General features: G+C 50.6%; 1 protein-coding gene across 1 annotated transcript in view; it reads right to left on the bottom strand.

Moving 5' to 3' along the window:
- Nucleotides 1–21,579, bottom strand: part of LOC148217869 (uncharacterized) — a 105,092-nt gene that overhangs the window by 61,757 nt on the left and 21,756 nt on the right. Inside the window, exon 3 of the mRNA XM_088158319.1 lies at nt 17,436–17,629. Coding sequence (XP_088014445.1) covers nt 17,436–17,629 — 194 coding nt within the window. The remainder of the gene's footprint in view (nt 1–17,435; nt 17,630–21,579) is intronic.

Raw genomic sequence — 21,579 nt, 5'->3', positions numbered from 1 at the left:
CTGACCCATATTAATCCACATTCCCTTTCAATCCATCCTTTCCAATTCTCCTCTAAGTACCTTCACAAAATTCAACACAAATGAATTTTCTCTGTTCCATAAGGTGGCCATATAAGTCCCCTTGCCAACTTATACTCTGGCCACACAAAATAACAATATTTTACCATCATTTCCATAGTTATGTCTGGGTGAATATACAATCTCTCCCAAGACCTCAGCATTCTCCCCAAGGGACTCTCCGGGGGTATTATGGGATCGTCATCCCTTTTGCCGGGGCCCCTTCGCGGCTTCACCTTTCCAACCCTCTCTGGGTGCCCCGTTTTACCTGTGCTACCCTCCATGGGTGCCCTCCCAGGTTTGCTCCTTTGTTTTCAGTGGTCCTTCCCTGCGGACTCTTCACGGACCCCCCTGGTCCGCCACTCGTCTGTCTCCTGGACAGTCTCGGGAACCCAATGGATCACCCGGTACCGGCCGGCACCAAGGGGAGCTGATCACCCAAACTGGGTGAGGCGCCTTCAGCTCCACTCGCCGCCCCGGACGGTGGAAAGATCCCGGACGAGCCCCCAAAATTGTCAGGAAAATTAATCCACAAACACCACAGGTTTATGTCCAAAAAGGAGACAGAGGAGTCCTTTTTGCTTTATTCGAATAAAGGGAGAGGCCATGGGACATTCCCCTGGGATCTCTCAAATTTTTGGAGGACGCAGCCTCCTTTTTATCCTATTTTCCCGGCCGCATTTCCCTCTCTCTTTCCCCATTGGCTGAAGTACTTGAGAGGCACAGACTTCCCGTAAAGCTCAATACCTGAAATTCCCCTCTAATGTATAACCTTCCCTTTTCATTTTTAATTTTTATAGAATTCATAGTTTTCCCCCCGTTGCTTCTTTCATCTTTTGATATCCAATTTCATTTATCAGGAGCCTTACAGTTTGTTTGGAAAGGCAAATATCTCTTTCCATTCATCAATCAGTCGAATCCATCCCATTGTTTCTTTTATCTCTCAGTGCTAGCCTTATCTACAGGCAGATCCAGAGCTCATTTGTAAAGACAAATTCAACATTCCTCTCAGCCCAGAGGAGAATCTAGCACAAAATATTCTCCCTGTGTACTGCACGACAAAAAATATTCAGGGGAAAATACAGTGGCAGCTGAGACTTGTAGAACTCCCAGAATACTGAGCTGCAGAGGAGGCAAACAGCCCTGGCAGTGCCTGAGGGGACTTCTCGTCACAGACTCCTCTCAAAGTGTGTCACTTCAGCAGGGGAAGGCTTTCAAACCTTTGCCTTTCCTTCCTCCTGTGCTGAAATTTAAGGCTCCTCCTGAGAAAATACTGAGCTACAAACAATTCTCCATTCCTCAACAAAGCTACTCAGGTGCTCAACTTAAAAAAGAGCAAAACTAAAGGTGGTCAGAAATTTCTTATCAAGGCCTATTTGCAGAGAAACCCCACCATATGGGAGCAAATATTTATTAGCATCAGTTCACCCAAAAGAAACCCAACCCTATATTAAGCAGTGTTTTAAACAACTTGAATTCGTTTTCCTCACATGTCAGCTGGACTGGTTTGCTCCTTTTTTATCCTAGAGAGAATATTAGAACGATTTGCTCTTGACAGGACTCCTTGGGTGGTCCCCAGCCCTGGCTCCTCACCACGCCTTGCCTGGGCTGTTAACGCAGCCTGTCAGCACCACCTGACTTTGGCAGCCTGTTCAGGCCTCGGGCACGGCTGGTTCCACGGTCCCCTCTGGTGCCACGGTCCCCTCTGGCTCCTGGCGTGTCCCTGCTGCTGGAGGAGCCCTGGTCGTGCTGCTGCCTGCGTTCAACAACGCCGGTCCTACTGCCCAGCCAAAGAGACACCAAAATCACTGCTTTGGGCACCTCGTTTCAACAAGTTTAACGCATACTCATCTCTAACACAGACCTCTTAACATCCACACACCATCACCAGGAAGTCACCGCATTTACAGAGGTCAGGAGCCTGAGCGAACAGAAGGTCGACATTCAAGCACATCGAGTTTTTTAATTAGTGGAAGCACTCACACGTTCACCAGCCTTACTTGTCAAACTGGATTGTGCGATGCTATTGTCTTGCTTGTGTTAGAGAGAAACCAGGGAGAAATCAGCTAAGAAATAAGAACCACACTTGGGGCTCAGGCTTGGCAGACAAAGGGAGCAGGGCGGCACCTGCCCGCTTTGCCCGAGTCCCTGCTCCTGCTGGACAAAGGCGGACGCGGCTCCGTGCGGGGCGAGCCGGGCGCTCCGTGCCGGGGCCGGGGCCGAGCGCTCGGGCGGGCGGCGCTCAGGATGCTCGGGCAGCGCCGCGGGCCGGGCGGGCGCGATGGAGCCGCCTGAGGGCTGGGACCCCTCCGGGCGGCCGGCCCGGCGCACGCAGTGGCTGCTCAGCGCCCTCGCCCACCGCTACGGGCTGGAGCGCGGCGTGGAGAACGAGATGGTCGTGCTGGCCAGCGGCCCGGAGCAGTCCCTGCAGGAGATCTTCCAGCAGCGGGACTGCGCCGGGCCGGGCCGCATCCCCGGCGAGGAGTCCCGCACGCTGTGCCGGGCGCTGGGGCCGGAGGAGGCGGCGGAGCCCGAGGAGTGCGCGGGGCTGTGGGACGGGCTCTGGGCCGAGCTCACCTTCCGCCAGCTCCACGCGCGGCTCTGCGGCCGCTTCAGCACCCGCGCGGGGCCGCGGCTGCCGCTGGGCCGGGAGGGCGAGCACATCGAGAGCCACATCCGCCCGCGCAGCCCCCGCCGAGCCCGAGCGGCGGCCGCCGGGGCCCTGCTCCCGAGAGCGCTGCGAGGAGATGGTGGCGCTGGAGCGGGCCGAGGAGCGCATGGCCGAGCTGCAGCAGGAGAAGGGCAGCCTGCGGCAGCTGCTGGAGGACGTGCGGGCCGCCCTGCAGAGCAGCGATGCGCGGTGCCCGGCGCTGCGGCTGAGTCCGGGCCGGCTTCTGCACCGCGCTCCCGGCGGCGGCTCGGGTGGCCCCGAGCGCTTCAGGAGAGATGCTGCTCTCGGAAAGTCAGTGTTTAGAACACCTCCACCTCCGGACTGAGACCGAAGTTGCTCGTTCATTCTCGGCGTTAACTTTCTAGCAAAGTTTAGTTATAAGGGAGGCTTTTAGGAGAAATGTATGGCATCGGTGTGCCATTAAATATGTTTGTGATGAGCACTGTTCAAAGTGTAGGGGAGTTCAGCTTAACAAACCCACGTGTACAATGCTGCTGCTGCTTCTCCTGCACGTGCAGCCAGGATGTGCTGATAGCAGATGCTGGGTATGCACTGCTGCAGGGTTTTTCCTGAAGTAAGAAAGAACTTTGGGATTTTTACCTGCACAAGCACGTGCAGTGACTCAGTCATAAGTGCCTCAGAAATATCAGAAGTGTGTCTTCTTCAGAGTGTGGTCACAAGGGTTCAGAGTTGGAGCCAGTTCTGCGGGCAGGCTGATGAATAGTCTGGGGCTCCTCTGCAGAGCCCCATTCATTCTGGGGCTGCTTTCTGCTGGTTCTGCTGGACTGGCTCGAGTGAAACACACACCCAATTAACAGCAGTTAAATTACTCTGGCATGAAACAGTGGGGAACAGGCAGAGCAGTGAAGGGCAGCATGGACCAGTTGTTCTGGCAGGTCTGACGAGGTCTGGTTTGATGCAGCACTCACAGAACTCTGCTCCACCCGTGACACTTCCACTTGCAGTAGATGACTGTTCCTCTTCACAATATCCAGCAAGGCAGGTCAAAGACACTTTTACCATTTTCATCTTCAAAAGGGAGAGGAAATCAGCAGCAAACATGAAGTAACCGGTCAGAGGTCCAGGGAATAAACAAAAGAACAAAGAGTAGTGGAAAAAAACAGGTGGAACAGTGATCCTTATCTCTGTGGGAGATATCCTCTGCTAATGGGCCATCTGTTAAAACCAGGTGGGGCAGTGTTCTTTATCTTTTCCACAACCCATCCTTCCTCCAGGAAGATATCTTTTGTTAATGGGCCATTGAGTGCCACTGCATGACTGATAAAATTCCATCATCCCATTGGGAGATGCTCCAGCCAGGGGGAGGAGCCAAGCCTTTCCTACCTAGATAAAATCTGAGATTTGGAGCACCAAGGCAGCCCTTACCCACTGGTTTCCAGAGGACAAGAGCTACCAGACCTTTCTACAGCATCACTACTACAACAAGACCACTTCATCTGGACTGCTACCACCACCCTAACTAGTGGGGAGTCAGGTTGTATTCTGATTCTGTCAGTTGTTTTCTTTTGTACTATTGCATGTATTTTATTTCTCTTCTCTTTTTCCCTCTAAAATTGTATTTCAGATTTGGAGTCTCTCACTGGTTTTGCTTTCAAACCAGAACAGTTTTGGAGGGGATTTTGGCTGAAGCTTGATATTTGGGGAGTTTTTGATCCGTGTGTTAAAGTTTGGAGGATTTTGGGTGGGAGTCTTGGTGTTTGGGAGGTTATTACAGACATAAGATCCTCAATGACTTCCAGAGATGAACTTGGGCAAGGAGGAACACCCAGTTTATGGAGCTCTCTTCTTGTTATTTCCCTCTAAACCAGGAATTTTCATTCCTCAGGTGTGCGGGGATGGAGGCAGAAAAGCCCTGGAGATCTCTCAGGAGGAGGGGCTTCAAACCCAGCCCAGGGAGCTGCGAGGAGGAAAGACCCTCCCTGAGCTGGGAAGGCGGCCGGAGATCCAGGCAGAGCTCAGAGCTGGTGGAGAAGCCTCCTGGAGGGGAGAAGCCCCACAAGTGCTTGCAATGTGAGAAGAGTTTCAGGTGGAGCTCTGATCTGATCCAGCACCAGAGGATGCACACTGGGGAGAAGCCGTACGAGTGTGGGGAATGTGGGAAGAGCTTCAGAGACAGGTCCCGTCTTATCCGGCACCAGAGGATCCACACTGGGGAAAAGCCCTACGAGTGTGGGAAATGTGGGAAGGGCTTCACAAGGATCTCTCACCTGATGTGGCACCAGGTGATCCACACAGGGGAACGGCCCTACACCTGCTTGGAATGTGGGATGAGCTTTGGCTGGAGCTCTGCCCTGAGAAAACACCAGCGCATCCACACTGGGGAGAGGCCCTACGAGTGTCCCAAATGTGGGAAGAGGTTTCAGACCAGCTCCAATCTCCTCCTACATGAGCGGATTCACACAGAGGAGAGGCCCTTCCGCTGCCCCGACTGCGGGAAGGGATTCAATCTCAACTCCACCCTCATCAAGCACCGGCGCATCCACACTGGGGAGAGGCCCTACGAGTGTCCTGAGTGTGGGAAGAGCTTCTCACAGAGCTCTAACTTGACCCGACACCAACGGAGTCACCACTAATGGAAGCCCTGTGAGTGCCCCGAGTGTGGGAAGAGCTTCGTGCTCTGCTCCAGCTCCATCCCCCATGGGAGGATCGGTGTTGGATGATCCCCAGTGACCCCCGTTGGGCAGAACCCTGGTGATCCGTGGTCCTGGTGATCCCCATTGGGTGGGGGAAGAGGTTGGAGATATTCCTTTCCCTTCTCCTTGTGCTGCTGTGATTTGATTGTAATAAATTCCGTTGCTGTGCCCAGGCTGGGTCTGTTGTTCCCATGCAGGTGCTCGGGGTGGGATCTCTCCCATTGCTTCTCTCAACTCCCAGGCTTCTCATCAGCCAATCAGAGAAAGCGCCAAAATAATTGAGCCAATCAGAGCGCGCGGCGCTGATGACTCCTCAGGCAGTCCCAGAGCGCCCAGAGCTCCTCACCTGGACTCCACCCGCGCCCCGCCCCCAGCGCCCCCCGCCAGGAGAATTTGGGGAGGGGGAGGTGTCAGACCCTGCCCGGCGCTGGCCATGGGGCGTGTGGGGCAGCTGGGGCCCTACTGGTGCCACTGGGAGCCCCCCGGGCTGGGGGCACGGAGCTCTCGGGTGAGCGGGAGGGGCGGGAAGGTGTCCCGATCCACTGTTAGTAGAGGGGGGAGTCGTGATGCTTCATTTTGATCTCAGAGGTACAAAAGACAAGAACAGAAGGACAAATCAGGTTGCTCTAAAAAAATTGCACTTTATTGAGGGCGAACTACTCAGTTTTGTGATAGAATGAGAGTTAAAGAGAGAGAGACAGAAAGGGGTGAATCATGGTTTTAAAAAGTTAAGATTTTTGCTAAGGGTAAAAGTGGTTTCCATGACCAAGATGTAAGTTAGGTAGGTAAATGCTAAGTTAATAATTACTAGATGCTTAGGCTAGAGCTAATTGGTATAATTATCTGCTATTATGAATTTATGTATTGAAAAAGGTAAAATAATAAACCGTTAGTCACAAAGGACAAGGCCTTGGATTGTTCCAGGAGGTCACGGAGACCTGATGAAGACTTTCCTGAGTTCATCCATCAAGACCACTGACCCATTTCGAGAGCACCGACCCAATTCAAGAGAAGAACTGCGCACGCCTGAAGGACGAATGGGCTCATTTTAATATGGGGTGGGGATGGGAGGTGCTGGGGTTATGCACATGTATTGTATGTAAGATCTTGGGCAATAAATAGAGGGCAAAGAACCTTGTTCGGGGCGGTCACGCCTTTGGGAGGTGACTCCCGTGCCAGTGAATAAACACACCACTTTGTAACTTTAATTAGTTACAGCGCCTTTGTCCGTGATTATCCTGGTTTTTAACGATTCAGGGGGACAAACTGTGGTCACGTGGGGACACTGCAGGGACATTGTAGTGACCCAAAACAGGACAGGCGACCTCAGGGTGGCCCCGATGTCTCCAAGGCAAGGACACCAAGGTCCCCAGTGTCCCTCGGGGTGACAGTGCCACTTCCATGTCCCCACCCTGTGCCTGCATCCCCGGCCGCCTCCAGCTTTTGCATCACCTCCTTGTGTCCCTCCACCAATGTCCCCAAGGCCACCACGATGTCCCCGAGGGCCCGGCCAGCTCTGGGGAACCCCTGTCGCCGTGTCCCCTACGTGTCACCACCAAGTTCCGGTTAACAGCATTCACCAAGTACCCCAGGTGCCATGTCACCGTGTCCAGCCGCCCCTGGACATTGTGATGACCTTGCTGGTGGCCGCAGTGGCCTCGCCACTGGCCCTGGCCTTCGCCACCCACTGGGCATGGTCACGCAGGTGCTGGGCCATGGCCCGGTGTTCATGGGCACTGCTGGCCAGGTGTCACCACGATGTTGCTGAGGCCTGCAGGGTCACCTGGCAGGACACAGACACCGTGCCCAGGGCCAGCAGCAGGTGACTGTCCTCGGCCACCCCCAGGGCAGAGCGCACCGAGTCCAGAGACACTGCAGGGACATGGGGACACCGCACAGGTGGCACCAGGGACACGGCAGCAGGGCAACCAGCACAGTGGCACCTGAGCAGTGGCACCAGGGACACCCCTGAGCCACCAGCCACGTGTCCCCAGGGCTGCCCCAGTGTCACCACCCCAGTGTCACCCATTCAATCCCAGCGCCACCAGCCCCATGTCCTCAACCCAGGGCCATCCCAGTGTCCTCAGCCCTGTCCCAGTGGCACCAGCCCAGTGGCACCAGGGCTACCAAGGTGTCACCAACCCACTGTCCCCAGTTCCATCCCAGTGCCACCAGTTCTATTCCACTGTCACCAGCCCAGTGTCACCAACCCAGTGCCACCAAGCCACTCCCATCCCAGTGTCCCCAGTCCTGTCTCAGTGTCACCAGCCCAGTGTTCCCAGTTCCTTCCCAGTGGTCCCAGTGCCAGCCCAGTGTCACTGCCCCACTGCCACCATACCAATATCACCATCCCAGTGCTCCCAGTTCCCTCCCAGTGTCTCCAGTCCCATCCCAGTGTCCCCCATCCTGTCCCAGCGTCCCTGTCCCAGTGCTCCTAGTTGTGTCCCAGTGCAACCAGTTCCATCCCAGTGCCACCAGTTGTGTCCCAGTGTCACCATCCCAGTGCTCCCAGTTCAATACCAGTGTCTGTAGTTCCTTCCCAGTGCCACCACCCCATTGTCCCCATACCAATGTCACCATCTTAATGTCACCAAACCAGTTCCCTCCCAATGCCAGCCCAGTGTCCCCCATCCTGTTCCAGTGTTTTTGTCTCAGTGCTCCCAGTTGTGTCCCAGTGCCACCGCCCCATTGTCACCATACCAGTGTCACCAACCCAGTGCCACCAGTTCTGTCTGTCACCACCCAAGTGCCACCAGCCTGGTGTCACTAACCCAGTTCCAGCCCAGTGTCCCTAGTCCTATCCCAGTGCTACCAGTCCTGTCCCAGTACCACATCCCCAGTGTCCCCATACCAATGTCATCACCAGCCCAGTGTCCCCAGTGCCATCCCAGTGTCCCCCATCCTGTCCCAGTGTTCTTGTCCCAGTTCTCCCAGTTGTGTCCCCGTGCCAGCCCAGTGCCACCCCGTCATTGACCCATACCAGTGTCACCAGCCCAGTGCCACCAGTCCTGTCTCAGTGCCACTAGTCCAGTGCTCCCAGTGCCAGCTCAGTGTCACCATCCCAGTGTCCCGAGTTCCATCCCAGTGCCACCAGTTCTGTCCCAGTGTCACCAATCCAGTGTCACTGGTCCTGTCCCAGTGCCCCCAGTGCCATCCCGGTGTCACCACCCCAGTGTCACCAGTCCCTTCCTAATGTCCCCATCCCAACGTCCCCTCCCAGCGTCCCCAGTGCCATCCCAGCATCACCCATGGCACCACCCCAGTGTCCCCGTTCCCTCTGCCCCTTCGAGCCATTTCGTCCCTGGACCCTTCGAGAAGGAATAAACTCCACCTTGGATCACCACACGTGGCTCCCGTCCCTCTCTCCACCGTCGGCAGAAGCGGGGCTCACACAAGAGAGCTGAAATCCCTCTCGTCCCGAGAGCGGGAACGTGCCTGTAACCCCCAGGCCGTCTTTCTAAAGACCCTTCTCTGGAAGGTCTCGGCACCAGCGCTTGCCCCTCGCCCACCGGCTCCTTCCCGCCGGTGCCGCCGCGATAACCGGAGCCCAAAGACCGGGACCTCCGCGAAAGAGTTCCTGGAGAAGCGTCTCCTGCAGCACCAACTGCAGGACACAAGCTGCTTTTCGGGACGGCCAGCTCCCCGAGCACAGCTCTCCGCGTTCTACTGGAAGCCGTCTGAGGGGTGACTGGGACCTTCTGTGGAACATCTCTGGAGACCAATCGCCGGCCCGACGGCCTCCCCAGCAGCTTTTCTGTTGACCCAGTGGGCTTTGGTTAGCCCGAAGAAAAGAGTGAGTTAAGAAATACCGGGGTCTTCTTCCTTTAGTTTTTTCTTTTACTGCTGGGTGGGAGATTGGAGTTTTGAGGATGGGCAATTTGATCAGTAGTGCTAAGTTCAGCCCTCCTCAAAAGGACATTTATTACCAAGTTGTGAACACTCTTAAGTTATCAAAAGCGGAACTTAAAAGGTTTTTCTTTGTGTGATAATTGATAAAGGATTCGTGTTAAACACAAAAGCATTGGGGTTTGTATAAACCAGTATACTAAGCTCTGAAGTGAAGCATGGACACTAGATAAAGGAAATTATATGATAAAATCATTCTGTTAAAAATCACCTTGTTATGTTATATTATGTTGTATTATGTTACATTATAATATGTTATGTTATATTTCCAAATAAGTTGTATCAGCTACCAGCTTGCAAAATCAGACTTCCCAAAAAGCCCTTCTGGCCTTCTTCTAATGAATACTGCCTATCTCAAGGACCAGACTCCCAGAACTTCTCTGGTGCTTATCTACCAGGACCAGATGGCTATCTGTGACTGATTATCACCCAAAGGCTTTGTTTAAAGATGTTTATTCAAGCACCAGTGCTTATGACAACAAAAACCCAAAATTATTGGTTACAAAGAAGAACTACAGTATAAGAAGAGGCTCCAAACCAAGGTTGGGTGGAGCGTGGAGTGGGCGGTGACCCTTCACGTTCCCCAGCGCGCTGCTTGCTCTTTCTATATCAAATAAAGCAATCTAAATTTTGCTGAATATCGAGACTTTTGTCTCTCATTTATAACAATTTGGTGCCGAAACCCGGGACGTCCTTGGAGCCCTGAGAGGCGCTGCGATTTCGGGGAGGCGCCCCACTGCTGTGGCCCCGGTTCGTCAGTGATTCTCGGGACCCATCGACGTCCCGCACCATAGAGACTGAGCAAGGAAAATCTCCCCGGAAGACCGCGGCAAAATCACCTGGAATTCTCGTGCACGAAGAGCCAGACAGGAGCATCGGACTGTGAGTATCTGTGTGGTTTGGTGGGGATGACTGTGTGCTTTCCTGAATGAGACGTGGCCTTTGCTGCGAAGCGAGAGTGGAGTCCTTCTATCCGCGTTTCCAGCATCCCGCGAGGGACCTGGCCGGTGACCGGACGAAGCGAGTGAGCACAAAGGGAGAGACTGCTTTTCTTGTCCTAGCCCAGGTAGAGGCTGGGTCCTTCCCATCCTAGTCCAGGCAGAGGCGGGACCCGGGGAGGGGGAGGAAAAGAAAAGCAGATGGCAACACACCAGTCACGGAGGGAGAAGGGAAAAGCTGCTTTTCCCATCCCAGCCCAGGTAGAGGCGGGTTCCAGTCCATCCTGACCCAAGGAGAGGCAGGGGTTCGGGCAGAACACATCGGGGAGCACAAACACCTCAAGACAGTCCCTTGAGGTAAAAACAGGACAAAGAGAGAGTAAGATTCTGAGTCCCAGGGACCCACGAAGAGGTTCAAGTTCATTTGGTCCACAAAGAGACCGGGAAAATAAATACAAGACAAGTAGGTTGCCAGAAATAGCACCAGACAGCCCTTTGGGAGTAATATTAAAATGTTGGGACACACAGACGATATACAGAGGAAAAAGTAAAGAAAAATTGATTCAATATTGCATGGTGGAATGGACCAAAGAAATTATCCGTAAAGATAACCTATACTGGCCCATGCTCGGATCATTTGAGGGTTGGATTTGTCGGGCATTAAACACATATGTGGCTCATAAAGAACCATTTAACAGAGAGGAATGTGAGTATGCTGCCCTGTGGGCAAAACAGTCCAAGCCATCCTTGATATATACCCTAAAAGAAAAAGAGGATGAAAATAAAAAGAAGGTTACCTGGGAACCCCTGGATAATCTCCCACTTCCGTATAATACAGAAAATACAGGAGACCCCCCCACGCACCCACTTCTCCTCCTGGTACTCCCATAGCTCTAAGAACTCGCTCCAGTCAAAGGAATACCAGCAGAGATGGTATCACCAGAGAGGAGGGAGATAACGACACAAAGGCTCGCCTTTACCCCCTGAGGGAAGTGCCATTAGCAGGACAACAGGCTGGATTAATTAGATTTGTAAATGTTCCCTTGAACACAGGGGAAGTGAGGATCTTTAAAAAAGAAATGGGAAAACTATTAGAAGATCCTATAGGGGTGTCAGAGAGACTAGATCAATTCCTCGGACCAAGTATGTATACTTGGATGGAATTACAATCTATATTAAGTATCCTATTCACCACGGAAGAACGGGAAATGATCAGACAGGCTGGAATGAGGGTATGGGACCGGGAGCATCAGATTGGACCTAGGGGAGACCAGAAATGGCCATTAAATAATCCTAACTGGGATAATCAAAATGATGTCCATCACCAGAATATGGTGGACTCAAGATGGACACTCGTTAAAGGTATCCGAGAATCAGTTCCTAAAGGACAACATATTAATAAAGCCTTTAGTGAATAACAAAAAAAGGACGAATCCCCGACTGACTGGTTGGAGCGGCTGAGGAAAGATCTCCAAATGTACTCCGGGATAGACCCTGACACACAAGTGGGCCAGGCACTCCTCAAAACCCAATTTATTGCTCGAATATGGGGAGATATTAGAAAGAAATTAGAAAAGTTAGACGATTGGCAAGATCGGGGGTTACAAGAATTGCTAAGAGAAGCAGAAAGCAAAAGCTAAAATCTTTATAGCTGCAGTTCGTGAAACACAGAAAGAAACCCAGCAAAAAGGGGGAGGGAAACCACGAAAACCCCCACCGAAACAAGGAAATGAAGCAGGAAATAATTCACCAAGGCGAACCTGCTTTTACTGTAACAAGAAAGGTCATATAAAGAAAAATTGTAAAGAACGGATACAGGATGAAAAAAAAAAAAGTTCCAGGAAGACAAATAGGGATGTCAGAGGCTGTATGTACTGGGGACCATACCATCCAAAGAGCCCTTGATAAAATTAAGGATCGGTCCCCAGGGAGAGGAGGTGGAATTTCAGTAGATACAGAAACCAAAAAATCCACAATTAAACACCTACCAAAAGGCTGTAAACCTAGTAGAGAAACAGCACTCGTGGTTGGAGCAAAAGGTGAACCATTTCAGGTCCCTATTATTAAAAATGTGCAAATTGAGACCCGGAACAAAATTGAATTAAAAGATCTGCTGTTACTGCCAGAGGCAGAAAATAATTTATTGGGGAGGGATTTAATAACAGCATTGGATTTGAAAACTGAAGTATCCCAAGAGCAGTTTAAAATTTTTGCTTTAACCCAAAAGGACGACGAGCAAATATGTCCTGAGGTGTGGTACACCCCTGGAGAAATAGGGAAGTTAAAAATGAAACCTATCAAAGTGAAAATCACTGATCCCGATTTGCCTATCCGAGTTCATCAATATCCAATATCACTGGAAGGGAGACGGGGCCTTAAGCCTCTCATAGAAAACCTTTTGCAACAGGGGGCTTTGGAACCATGTATGTCCCCACATAATACTCCTATTCTGCCTGTCAGAAAGACAGACGGGAATTACAGATTGGTACAGGATTTGAGGGCTATAAATCAGCGAACTGTTACCAAATTTCCTGTAGTAGCAAACCCTTACACTCTCTTAAACCAGTTGTCCCCTGACTACACTTGGTATAGTGTAATAGATCTAAAAGATGCCTTCAGGGCATGCCCGTTAGAGGAAAGTAGCAGAGATTGCTTTGCCTTTGAATGGGAAGATCCTGATACAGGCAGGAAACAACAACTGCGTTGGACAGTATTGCCTCAGGGCTTTACAGAATCCCCCAATCTCTTTGGACAAGCCCTAGAAGATTTAATGCAATCTTTTGAGCTACCAGAAGGGATGAAATGGTTACAATATGTAGATGATCTATTAATAGCAGAAAAAGACCATAAATCTACTAGAAATGGGACTATATGGCTTTTAAACTTTTTAGGACAGCAGGGTTTGAATGTATGCAAAGCTAAATTGCAATTCACAGAACAAGAAGTAGAATATTTAGGACGGCTCCTGCCCCTGGCTTTAAAAAGAATAAGAGCCAGACCCAGGGGAGATATTCAATTATCTCCCTTTGAATTGATGTTTGGAATTCCTTACCCTTGTAATTCTCAGCCTAGTGGGGGGATAGAGATAAGTGATGTGAATTTGAAACAATATGTGGCTGGATACTGTCTCTTGTGAAATCTCTTCGACAGGAAGCTCAGCTGGCACAGACCCTGCCTTTGGACTTTGCTGTTCACAACATCCAACCGGGACACTGGGTCCTGGTTAAGGAGTGGGAAGAAGCACCACTGGTGGCCAAGTGGCGTGGACCTTTCCAGGTGTTGCTGAGCACAGACACAGCCGTCAAGACAGCTGAACACGGCTGGACCCATCACACTCGGGCCAAGGTCTCTGCAGCCCCAGAGGTTTGGACATCTCAGCTGGAGGAGAAGGACGGGAAGCCGCGACTGACACTCGGCAGGAGGGGACTGGAGCAGCAGCCAGGGCGTCGACATCGGGGGAAGCCTCGTGTGCCCACCCACAGAGTGCCTGCTGAAATAGTCTGTGTGGGCATCCCTCCTCTCAGATCTCCAGGCACTGGGGGCCAACCCTTGCTGTCATTGTTTTCTTTATGTTAAGCTGTTTCTGTGCCTTCACTCGCCACAGGTGGTGTGGAAGACAACGTGAAAGTAAAAATTAAGTTAGGAAATTAGATTACACAATCAGAATGTTTCTCTTAATAATGTTCCCTTTATATTATCAGTTAGGTTGGAGCCAAGAATGGGAAAATGATTTTTTGACCTTAGGAGAAGAAGTAGCAAAAACCTTTAACCTTAGCAATTGTTGGGTCTGTGGAGGTCCAGGAGAATCTGAAAACGGGCCATGGGTGGCCAGCCCAGTAAAACCTAAATAGTAGATTAACACCCTGAGTAAAGTCTGTAATGGAACAGGATTTTGGGATGAAGAAGGAAGTCCATGGCGGCTTCATTCTTCTGAAAAAGACACTTATTACCTAAATAGACAAGTAGATGACAATGGAAAAGTGGTGAAACAAATTGCAAAATGAATTTAAAAAATTAGCTCATGTACCTGTCCAAAGATGAAAAAGATGGGAATAGGACATGTTTTCTTGGCTACCTGGTGGACTATAAGTTAAACAACTGCTTTTTTTCCTCTTACGTGCTGTAGCAACTCTAATCTTTTTGCTAGGCATGATCCCTTGCTTAGTACAACTTATTCAACATGTGATCAAAGGCATGCAGGTAATAGCCACGCCCACTGATCCAGAGATGGTTACAAAAGGACAGAAATTGATGTCACTCGAAATAATTACAAAACCAAAAACAACTCAGGAACAAGAAATTAAGTCAATGAGAGCTAAAGTTTGTAAAGACAATTATTAAACAATAAAAGAGGAGGGATTGAGAGGAATGTTGAATTTGTCTTTACAAATGAGCTGTGGATCAGCCTGTAGATAAGGCTAGCACTGAGAGATAAAAGAAACAATGGGATGGATTCCACTGATTGATGAATGGAAAGAGATATTTGCCTTTACAAACAAACTGTAGGGCTGCTGATAAATGAAATTGGATATCGAAAGATGAAAGAAGCAACGGGGGGGGAAACTATGAATTCTATAAGAATTAAAAATTAAAAGGGAAGTTTATACATTAGAGGGGAATTTCAGGTATCAGGCGTTCCGGGAAGTCTGTGCCTCTCAAGTACCTCAGCCAATGGGGAAAGAGAGAGGGAAATGCGGCCGGGAAAATAGGATAAAAAGGAGGCTGCGTCCTCCAAAAATTTGAGAGATCCCAGGCGAATGTCCCATGGCCTCTCTCTTTATTCGAATAAAGCAAAAAGGACTCCTCTGTCTCCTTTTTGGACATAAACCTCGGGTGTTTGTGGATTAATTTTCCTGACATAGGTGACCCGGGAGGGGGACCTCGCCCCCAATATCTTGGGCGGTCCTGGCAGGGTTTTTTTGAAAGGGGGAGGGATATTTGGAGCTCACCCGAAGTATCTTTAGTTCTCCCTGTTTCTTCTTTTCGGGACGCGGCGGGCAGAGCGGTGTTTGCATCTTGCAGGGCTCCAAAGCTGTCCCGAAATCCCCTTTGGGGGGATCCTGCGGGGTCCCCGGGTGTTTTTTTGGGGATGTCTGGGTGGCGGCTGCAGACAGAGCCCCGGCGGTGGGTGGGGGATGGAGGTCCCCGGAGCCCCGTGGCGATCGCCCGGGACTGGCAGGGCGAGGGGAGCAGCCTTGAGGGGGGAAAGCGAAAAGGGGAGAGCCCCGGGAGTGCCGGAGCCTGGAATGGGGGCCTGGAGAGGGGGGACCCCGAGAGCCGGGAGTGAGGGGAGCCTGGAGAAGGGATGAGCCTGGAGACGGGGAACCCCTGGGACACCAAAGTCGGGACCCCAAAGCCTCCCAGGGCTCTGGCCACGCCAGGGGCTACAAGGCCACGAGGCCGGGGCTGCTCCGGGCCGCTTCCAGGCTGTCCCTCTGCTCTTGGGTGCCGGGGGTGGCCCTTTGTGACACGGGCGTGTGTCAGGGCCCTCGGTGATGCGGGACATTGTGGTGCTGTCATGAATGAGAGCGTTTGAGATCGCTTAAAAATCGGTGACAAGGGCATGAACAGAAGTCAGATTTAATATTAAGCAACAAATTACAATAAGTTTGTTGGCAAGATTCACTCCACTGCCTACAGGACAGGTGAGGCACAACAAGGCAAGAACAACACCAAATAAAATCCATGCAATCAGAACAGAAATTAACTGGGAACTCTCTAGGGGAGTGTGGGTGGGTGTGTGCTGTGTTTAGGTGAATGCAGGGATTAAAAGGAACACGGCCTAAAAACATTTGAACTTCTACCTTAATTTGTAACTTAACTTATACCTTAGGCCTAGCAAATCAACAGACGAAGAACACCAAACTTATACCTAACTTAACTTAGAACTTAACATTAACAATTCCACAGAGCAATAACACTTAACAGCATTTAACCTAACTTACAGCTGTAACTTCCAAGTTGTACTTAGCAACTTAATACAATAACAACACTTATGACTTACATTTAAGAACTTAGCAAAACACTTAGCATTTAACAGCATTTAAGTATGTTCATAACTATAACTGAACCTTGCTTACAGGCCTAACTTAGATATCCAAGGTACTTCCACATCTAGGAAAGCTGTATTTCTCCCAGATTTGCTATAGCATATGTGCAGGGGCACACACACAGACAGGAACAGTCAGTGCAGGCAATTCCCCCCAGAGCTCAGTGAAATCCTCCTTTCAGATGTTTTTGCATCTCCCACTGGCCGAAGGATGGGCCTTGAGCAGTGAGGGTATGGGCCCAGGACACGTCGTGTTTCAGCGATCCTCCAGGCACAGCAAAGCCGAGGATTTGCTGGCTCTGAGAGGCCCCTCAGAGGGAGACTGCTGGTCACAGCACACGGTGGCCCAGGAGAGCTCAAAGGTCTCCTTTTGGATTTCTGCTGACAGGGTCACAAGAGAGTGGGCTCCAGTCATAACCATGTTTCATCCTGGCCTCAGTTTGGGTCAGCACTTTCTCTAGGAGTGGGGGAATGCATCACCACACTGGGATCTCAGGGGTGCCCATGGCCTGAGTGATGCTGGCCCGATGCCAGGCACCCACCAAAGCCACTCTGATCCTGCCTCTCCAGCTGCAACAGTGGGGAGAAAGTTTAACCCAGAGTTCCTGGGATGGTGTAAAAAGGGGAAGCATCCCATACCAAACAGCAAAATGTGCATCACAGACCCTGCCTGGGCACAGAGAGGAAATTTATTACCAACCAAATCACGGCAGGACAAGAAGAAGGGAAAGAAATCTCTCAAACCCCTTCACCCTCACCAAATGGGGGTCACTGGGAATCATCCAACACAAATCCTCCCATGGAGAATGGAGCTGGAGCAGAGCATGAAGCTCTTCCCACACTCAGAGCACTCACAGGGATTCCCTTAGTGGTGACTCCGTTGGTGTCGGGTCAAGTGAGAGCTCTGTGAGAAGCTCTTCCCACACTCAGGACACTCGTAGGGCCTCTCCCCAGTGTGGATGCGCCGGTCCCTGATGAGGGTGGAGTTGTGCTTGAATCCCTTCCCGCAGTCGTGGCAGCGGAAGGGCCTCTCATCTGTGTGAATCCGCTCATGTAGGAGGAGATTGGAGCTGGTGTGAAACCTCTTCCCACACTTGGGACACTCGTAGGGCCTCTCCCCGGTGTGGATGCGCTGGTGTTGTCTCAGGGCAGAGCTCCACCCAAAGCTCTTCCCACATTCCGAGCAGGTGTAGGGCCGTTCCCCTGTGTGGATCACCTGGTGCTTCATCAGATCAGAAATAGTGCTGAAATTTTTCCTGCATTTTCCACACTCATAGGGCTTCTCCCCAGTATGGACCCTCTGGTGTAGGATCAGCTGGGAGCTGTAGCTGAAACCCTTCCCACATTCCAAGCACTGGTTGGGCTTCTCCCCTCCAGGAGGCTTCTCCACCAGCTCTGAGCTCTGCCTGGATCTCCGGCCGCCTTCCCGGCTCAGGGAGGGTCTTTCCTCCTCGCAGCTCCCTGGGCTGGGTTTGCAGCCCCTCCTCGTGAGAGATCTCCGGGGCTTTTCTGCCTCCTCCATCCCCGCACACCTGAGGAATGAAAATTCCTGGTTTAGGGGGAAATAACAAGAAGAGAGCTCCATAAACTGGGTGTTCCTCCTTGCCCAAGTTCATCTCTGGAAGTCATTGAGGATCTTATGTCTGTAATAACCTCCCAAACACCAAGATTCCCACTCAAAATCCTCCCGACTTTAAGACACAGATCAAAACCACCCCAAATATATAGATTCAGCAAAAATCCCCCCCAAAATTGTGCTGGGTTGAAAGCAAAACCAGTGAGAGACTCCAAGTCAGAAATAAAATTTGATAGGAAAAAAGAGAAGAGAAATAAAATACATGCAATAGTCGAAAAGAAAACAACTGACAGAATCAGAATACAACCTGACTCCCCGCTAGTTAGGGTGGTGGTAGCAGTCCCGATGAAGTGGTCTTGTTGTAGTAGTGATGCTGTAGAAAGGTCTGATAGCTCTTGTCCTCTGGAAACCAGTGGGTAAGGGCTGCCTTGGTGTTCCCAATGTCAGATTTTATCTAGGTAGGAAAGGCTTGGCTCCTCCCCCTGGCTGGAGCATCTCCCAATGGGATGATGGAATTTTATCAGTCATGCAGTGGCACTCAATGGCCCATTAACAGAAGATATCTTCCTGGAGGAAGGATGGGTTGTGGAAAAGATAAAGAACACTGCCCCACCTGGTTTTAACAGATGGCCCATTAGCAGAGGATATCTCCCACAGAGATAAGGATCCCTGCTCCACCTGTTTTTTTCCACCACTCTTTATTCTTTTGTTTCTTCCCTGGACCTCTGACTGGTGAATTCATGTTTGCTACTGATTTCATCTCCCTTTTGAAGATGAAAATGGTAAAAGTGTCTTTGACCTGCCTTGCTGAATATTGTGAAGAGGAACAGTCATCTACTGCAAGTGGAAGTGTCACAGGTGGAGCAGAGTTCTGTGAGTGCTGTATCAAACCAGACCTCGTCAGACCTGCCAGAACAACTGGTCCATGCTGCCCTTCACTGCTCTGCCTGTTCCCCACTGTTTCATGCCAGAGTAATTTAACTGCTGTTAATTGGGTGTGTGTTTCACTCGAGCCAGTCCAGCAGAACCAGCAGAAAGCAGCCCCAGAATGAATGGGGCTCTGCAGAGGAGCCCCAGACTATTCATCAGCCTGCCCGCAGAACTGGCTCCAACTCTGAACCCTTGTGACCACACTCTGAAGAAGACACACTTCTGCTATTTCTGAGGCACTTATGACTGAGACACTGCACGTGCTTGTGCAGGTAAGAATCCCCAAGTTCTTTCTGTCAGGAAAATTAATCCACAAACACCAGAGGTTTATGTCCAAAAAGGAGACAGAGGAGTCCTTTTTGCTTTATTCGAATAAAGGGAGAGGCCATGGGACATTCCCCTGGGATCTCTCAACTTTTTGGAGGACGCAGCCTCCTTTTTATCCTGTTTTCCCGGCCGCATTTCCCTCTCTCTTTCCCCATTGGCTGAGGTACTTGAGAGGCACAGACTTCCCGGAACGCCTGATACCTGAAATTCCCCTCTAATGTATAACCCTCCCGTTCAATTTTTAATTCTTATAGATTTCATAGTTTTCCCCCCGTTGCTTCTTTCATCTTTCGATATCCAATTTCATTTATCAGCAGCCTCACAGTTTGTTTGTAAAGGCAAATATCTCTTTCCATTCATCAATCAGTGGAATCCATCCCATTGTTTCTTTTATCTCTCAGTGCTAGCCTTATCTACAGGCTGATCCACAACTCATTTGTAAAGACAAATTCAACATTCCTCTCAGCTTTGATTTCCCCCAAAATGGGAAAACTGCCCCAAACCCCAGGGGATGACTGGAGGGAGAGATTTCTGTCAGAAAACTCCAAAAACTCAGAGCAAGATAATGAGAAGTAAATGGAGACCCTTCAAACCAGCTTTCCACACGCCCCTCTCCTTCCAGCTGCACCTTCTACCTCGGCAGTGCAGGGTGGGAGAAACATCGCTTGCTCTTTTAAAACTTTCAGCAATTTCTTAAACCTTAGAAAAATACAGCAAAAGAGTGAATTAGGAGAAAAATCAGCACTGGGAGCACAGGACTAAACCCCCTCGTGCTCACCTACAGAATGGATGTTCTGCCTTTTATGCCCCTGGGCCCTCCCAAAGTCTTGTCGCCGAACTCCTTCCCTGCCGTCCATTGCTGGAGACTCCTTTCTTACATCTGCACTGGAGGTCAGGTGTAGGAACAAGCCGGCCCTCCCCAAATGCCCCGACTGCCTGAGCCATGTCGTGACAACAATGCAAGGGGGAGGGGAAAGAGGACTATGGGAGGATATATTACAATAACATCATTATACATCCACAAAACTTATCTTAACATACACACACTGTTCATCCTTTAATTGTGAGAGCCAACCACCACATTGCTCATCTGTAACAACAGCGACTGCACTGGCCCCCCTAGATCAGAGGGGGATGGAGCCAGTGCCAGTCCCCCCGAATTGGTGAGGACAGAGACTACCCCCTGCCCACCTGGGTATTGCATCAGCCTAATACATATTTACAAAAGGCTATACATATTCAAACACTTAAACAGAGTTTGTCCCCTGTCCTACCTTTTTCAAGCATTTGCAGTTTTCCCAGTCCTCATCATTTGTTACTTTTCAATACATTCAACAGGTGTGAATTCCTTCACTGGTTAAATCTTAACATTACAACAACTCTTCACCAACATTCACAACACAACATTCGCATTAAAAGATCTCTAAACTTTAGGAAAACTTCTTTTACAAAAGTCAACCCTAGAAAACACATAGTATTCACACTAACAATTGCTAAAGCCGACAGTGTAATATATTTATCACAGTGGTCTTGAGATTAGAGCCGGGCTTGGGCTAGGGAGTGTGACTGGGGCTGCCATTGGACTTAGGACTATGAATGGTGTTGGCCTTAGGGCAGGAACTGGGGCTGAGGTTGGGAATTCAAGATGAAGCTGGCATTGGAGTGTGGGCTGGCACTCAAAGCTGCACTTAGGGCTTGAGACTGCCATTGGAGTTGGGCTTAGAGTTGCTATTGGGGCTGGCTTTCGGCTTAGGGCTAAACGTGGCATTTGGTTTAGGGCTGAGCATTTGGTAGGGGCTGGAATTGGGGCTGGGCTTTGCGGTTAGGGCTTGGGTTTATATTAGAGCTGGAATTGGGGTTAAGGCTAAATGTGCCATTTGCCTTAGGCCTGGCCTTGAGATTGGCTCTGGGGCTGCACGAGTCTGGCACTGGGATGAGATTAAATCCAGGAGAGTGAGTGTGTCTCAACATGGAGTGAGATTGAGATCAGGATCAGGGTGAGCTTTGGGACCGAGCGCACGCCCAGACGGACAGGGGAGATGTCACTGCAGGATGTCCCTGGCATCGTCACAGCCCTGCTCAGGCACCACCAAAAGGCAGCAGGAGCTGGCTGGTCCAACATCCAGGTGCTCCCAGCACCGAGAATATCCCTCTGTCCAGTCCCTTCGGCTGTCCTGGACAGGCTCCCTCCGGGCTCTTTGTCACCTCCTCGATGGCAGAGCATGGGATATTGAGTGGCTTCTAGGACCCTGCAGAGTCCTTGAGGAGGGCAAGCCTTGCTTAGCCACAACCAAATTCTCTCCCTGTCATACACAGCATTCCCATCCTGCATCCAATCCCATCCCTGTGCCACTTTCTGGGAAGAAAGGAAGCCCAGTCAAATCCAGAACAGTGGGAACATTCAGACAGTTCTTGAGAAAATCCTCATTTATTTAACACTAATGCTCCTAAGAAATCAGATCTTGATCTGT

This window comes from Sturnus vulgaris, unplaced genomic scaffold, assembly GCF_052056855.1.
Source record: "Sturnus vulgaris isolate bStuVul1 unplaced genomic scaffold, bStuVul1.hap1 Scaffold_198, whole genome shotgun sequence".
NCBI lineage: Eukaryota > Metazoa > Chordata > Aves > Passeriformes > Sturnidae > Sturnus > Sturnus vulgaris.
Note: the sequence above shows the minus strand (reverse complement) of the source record. Positions and strands in the feature narration are given on the sequence as shown.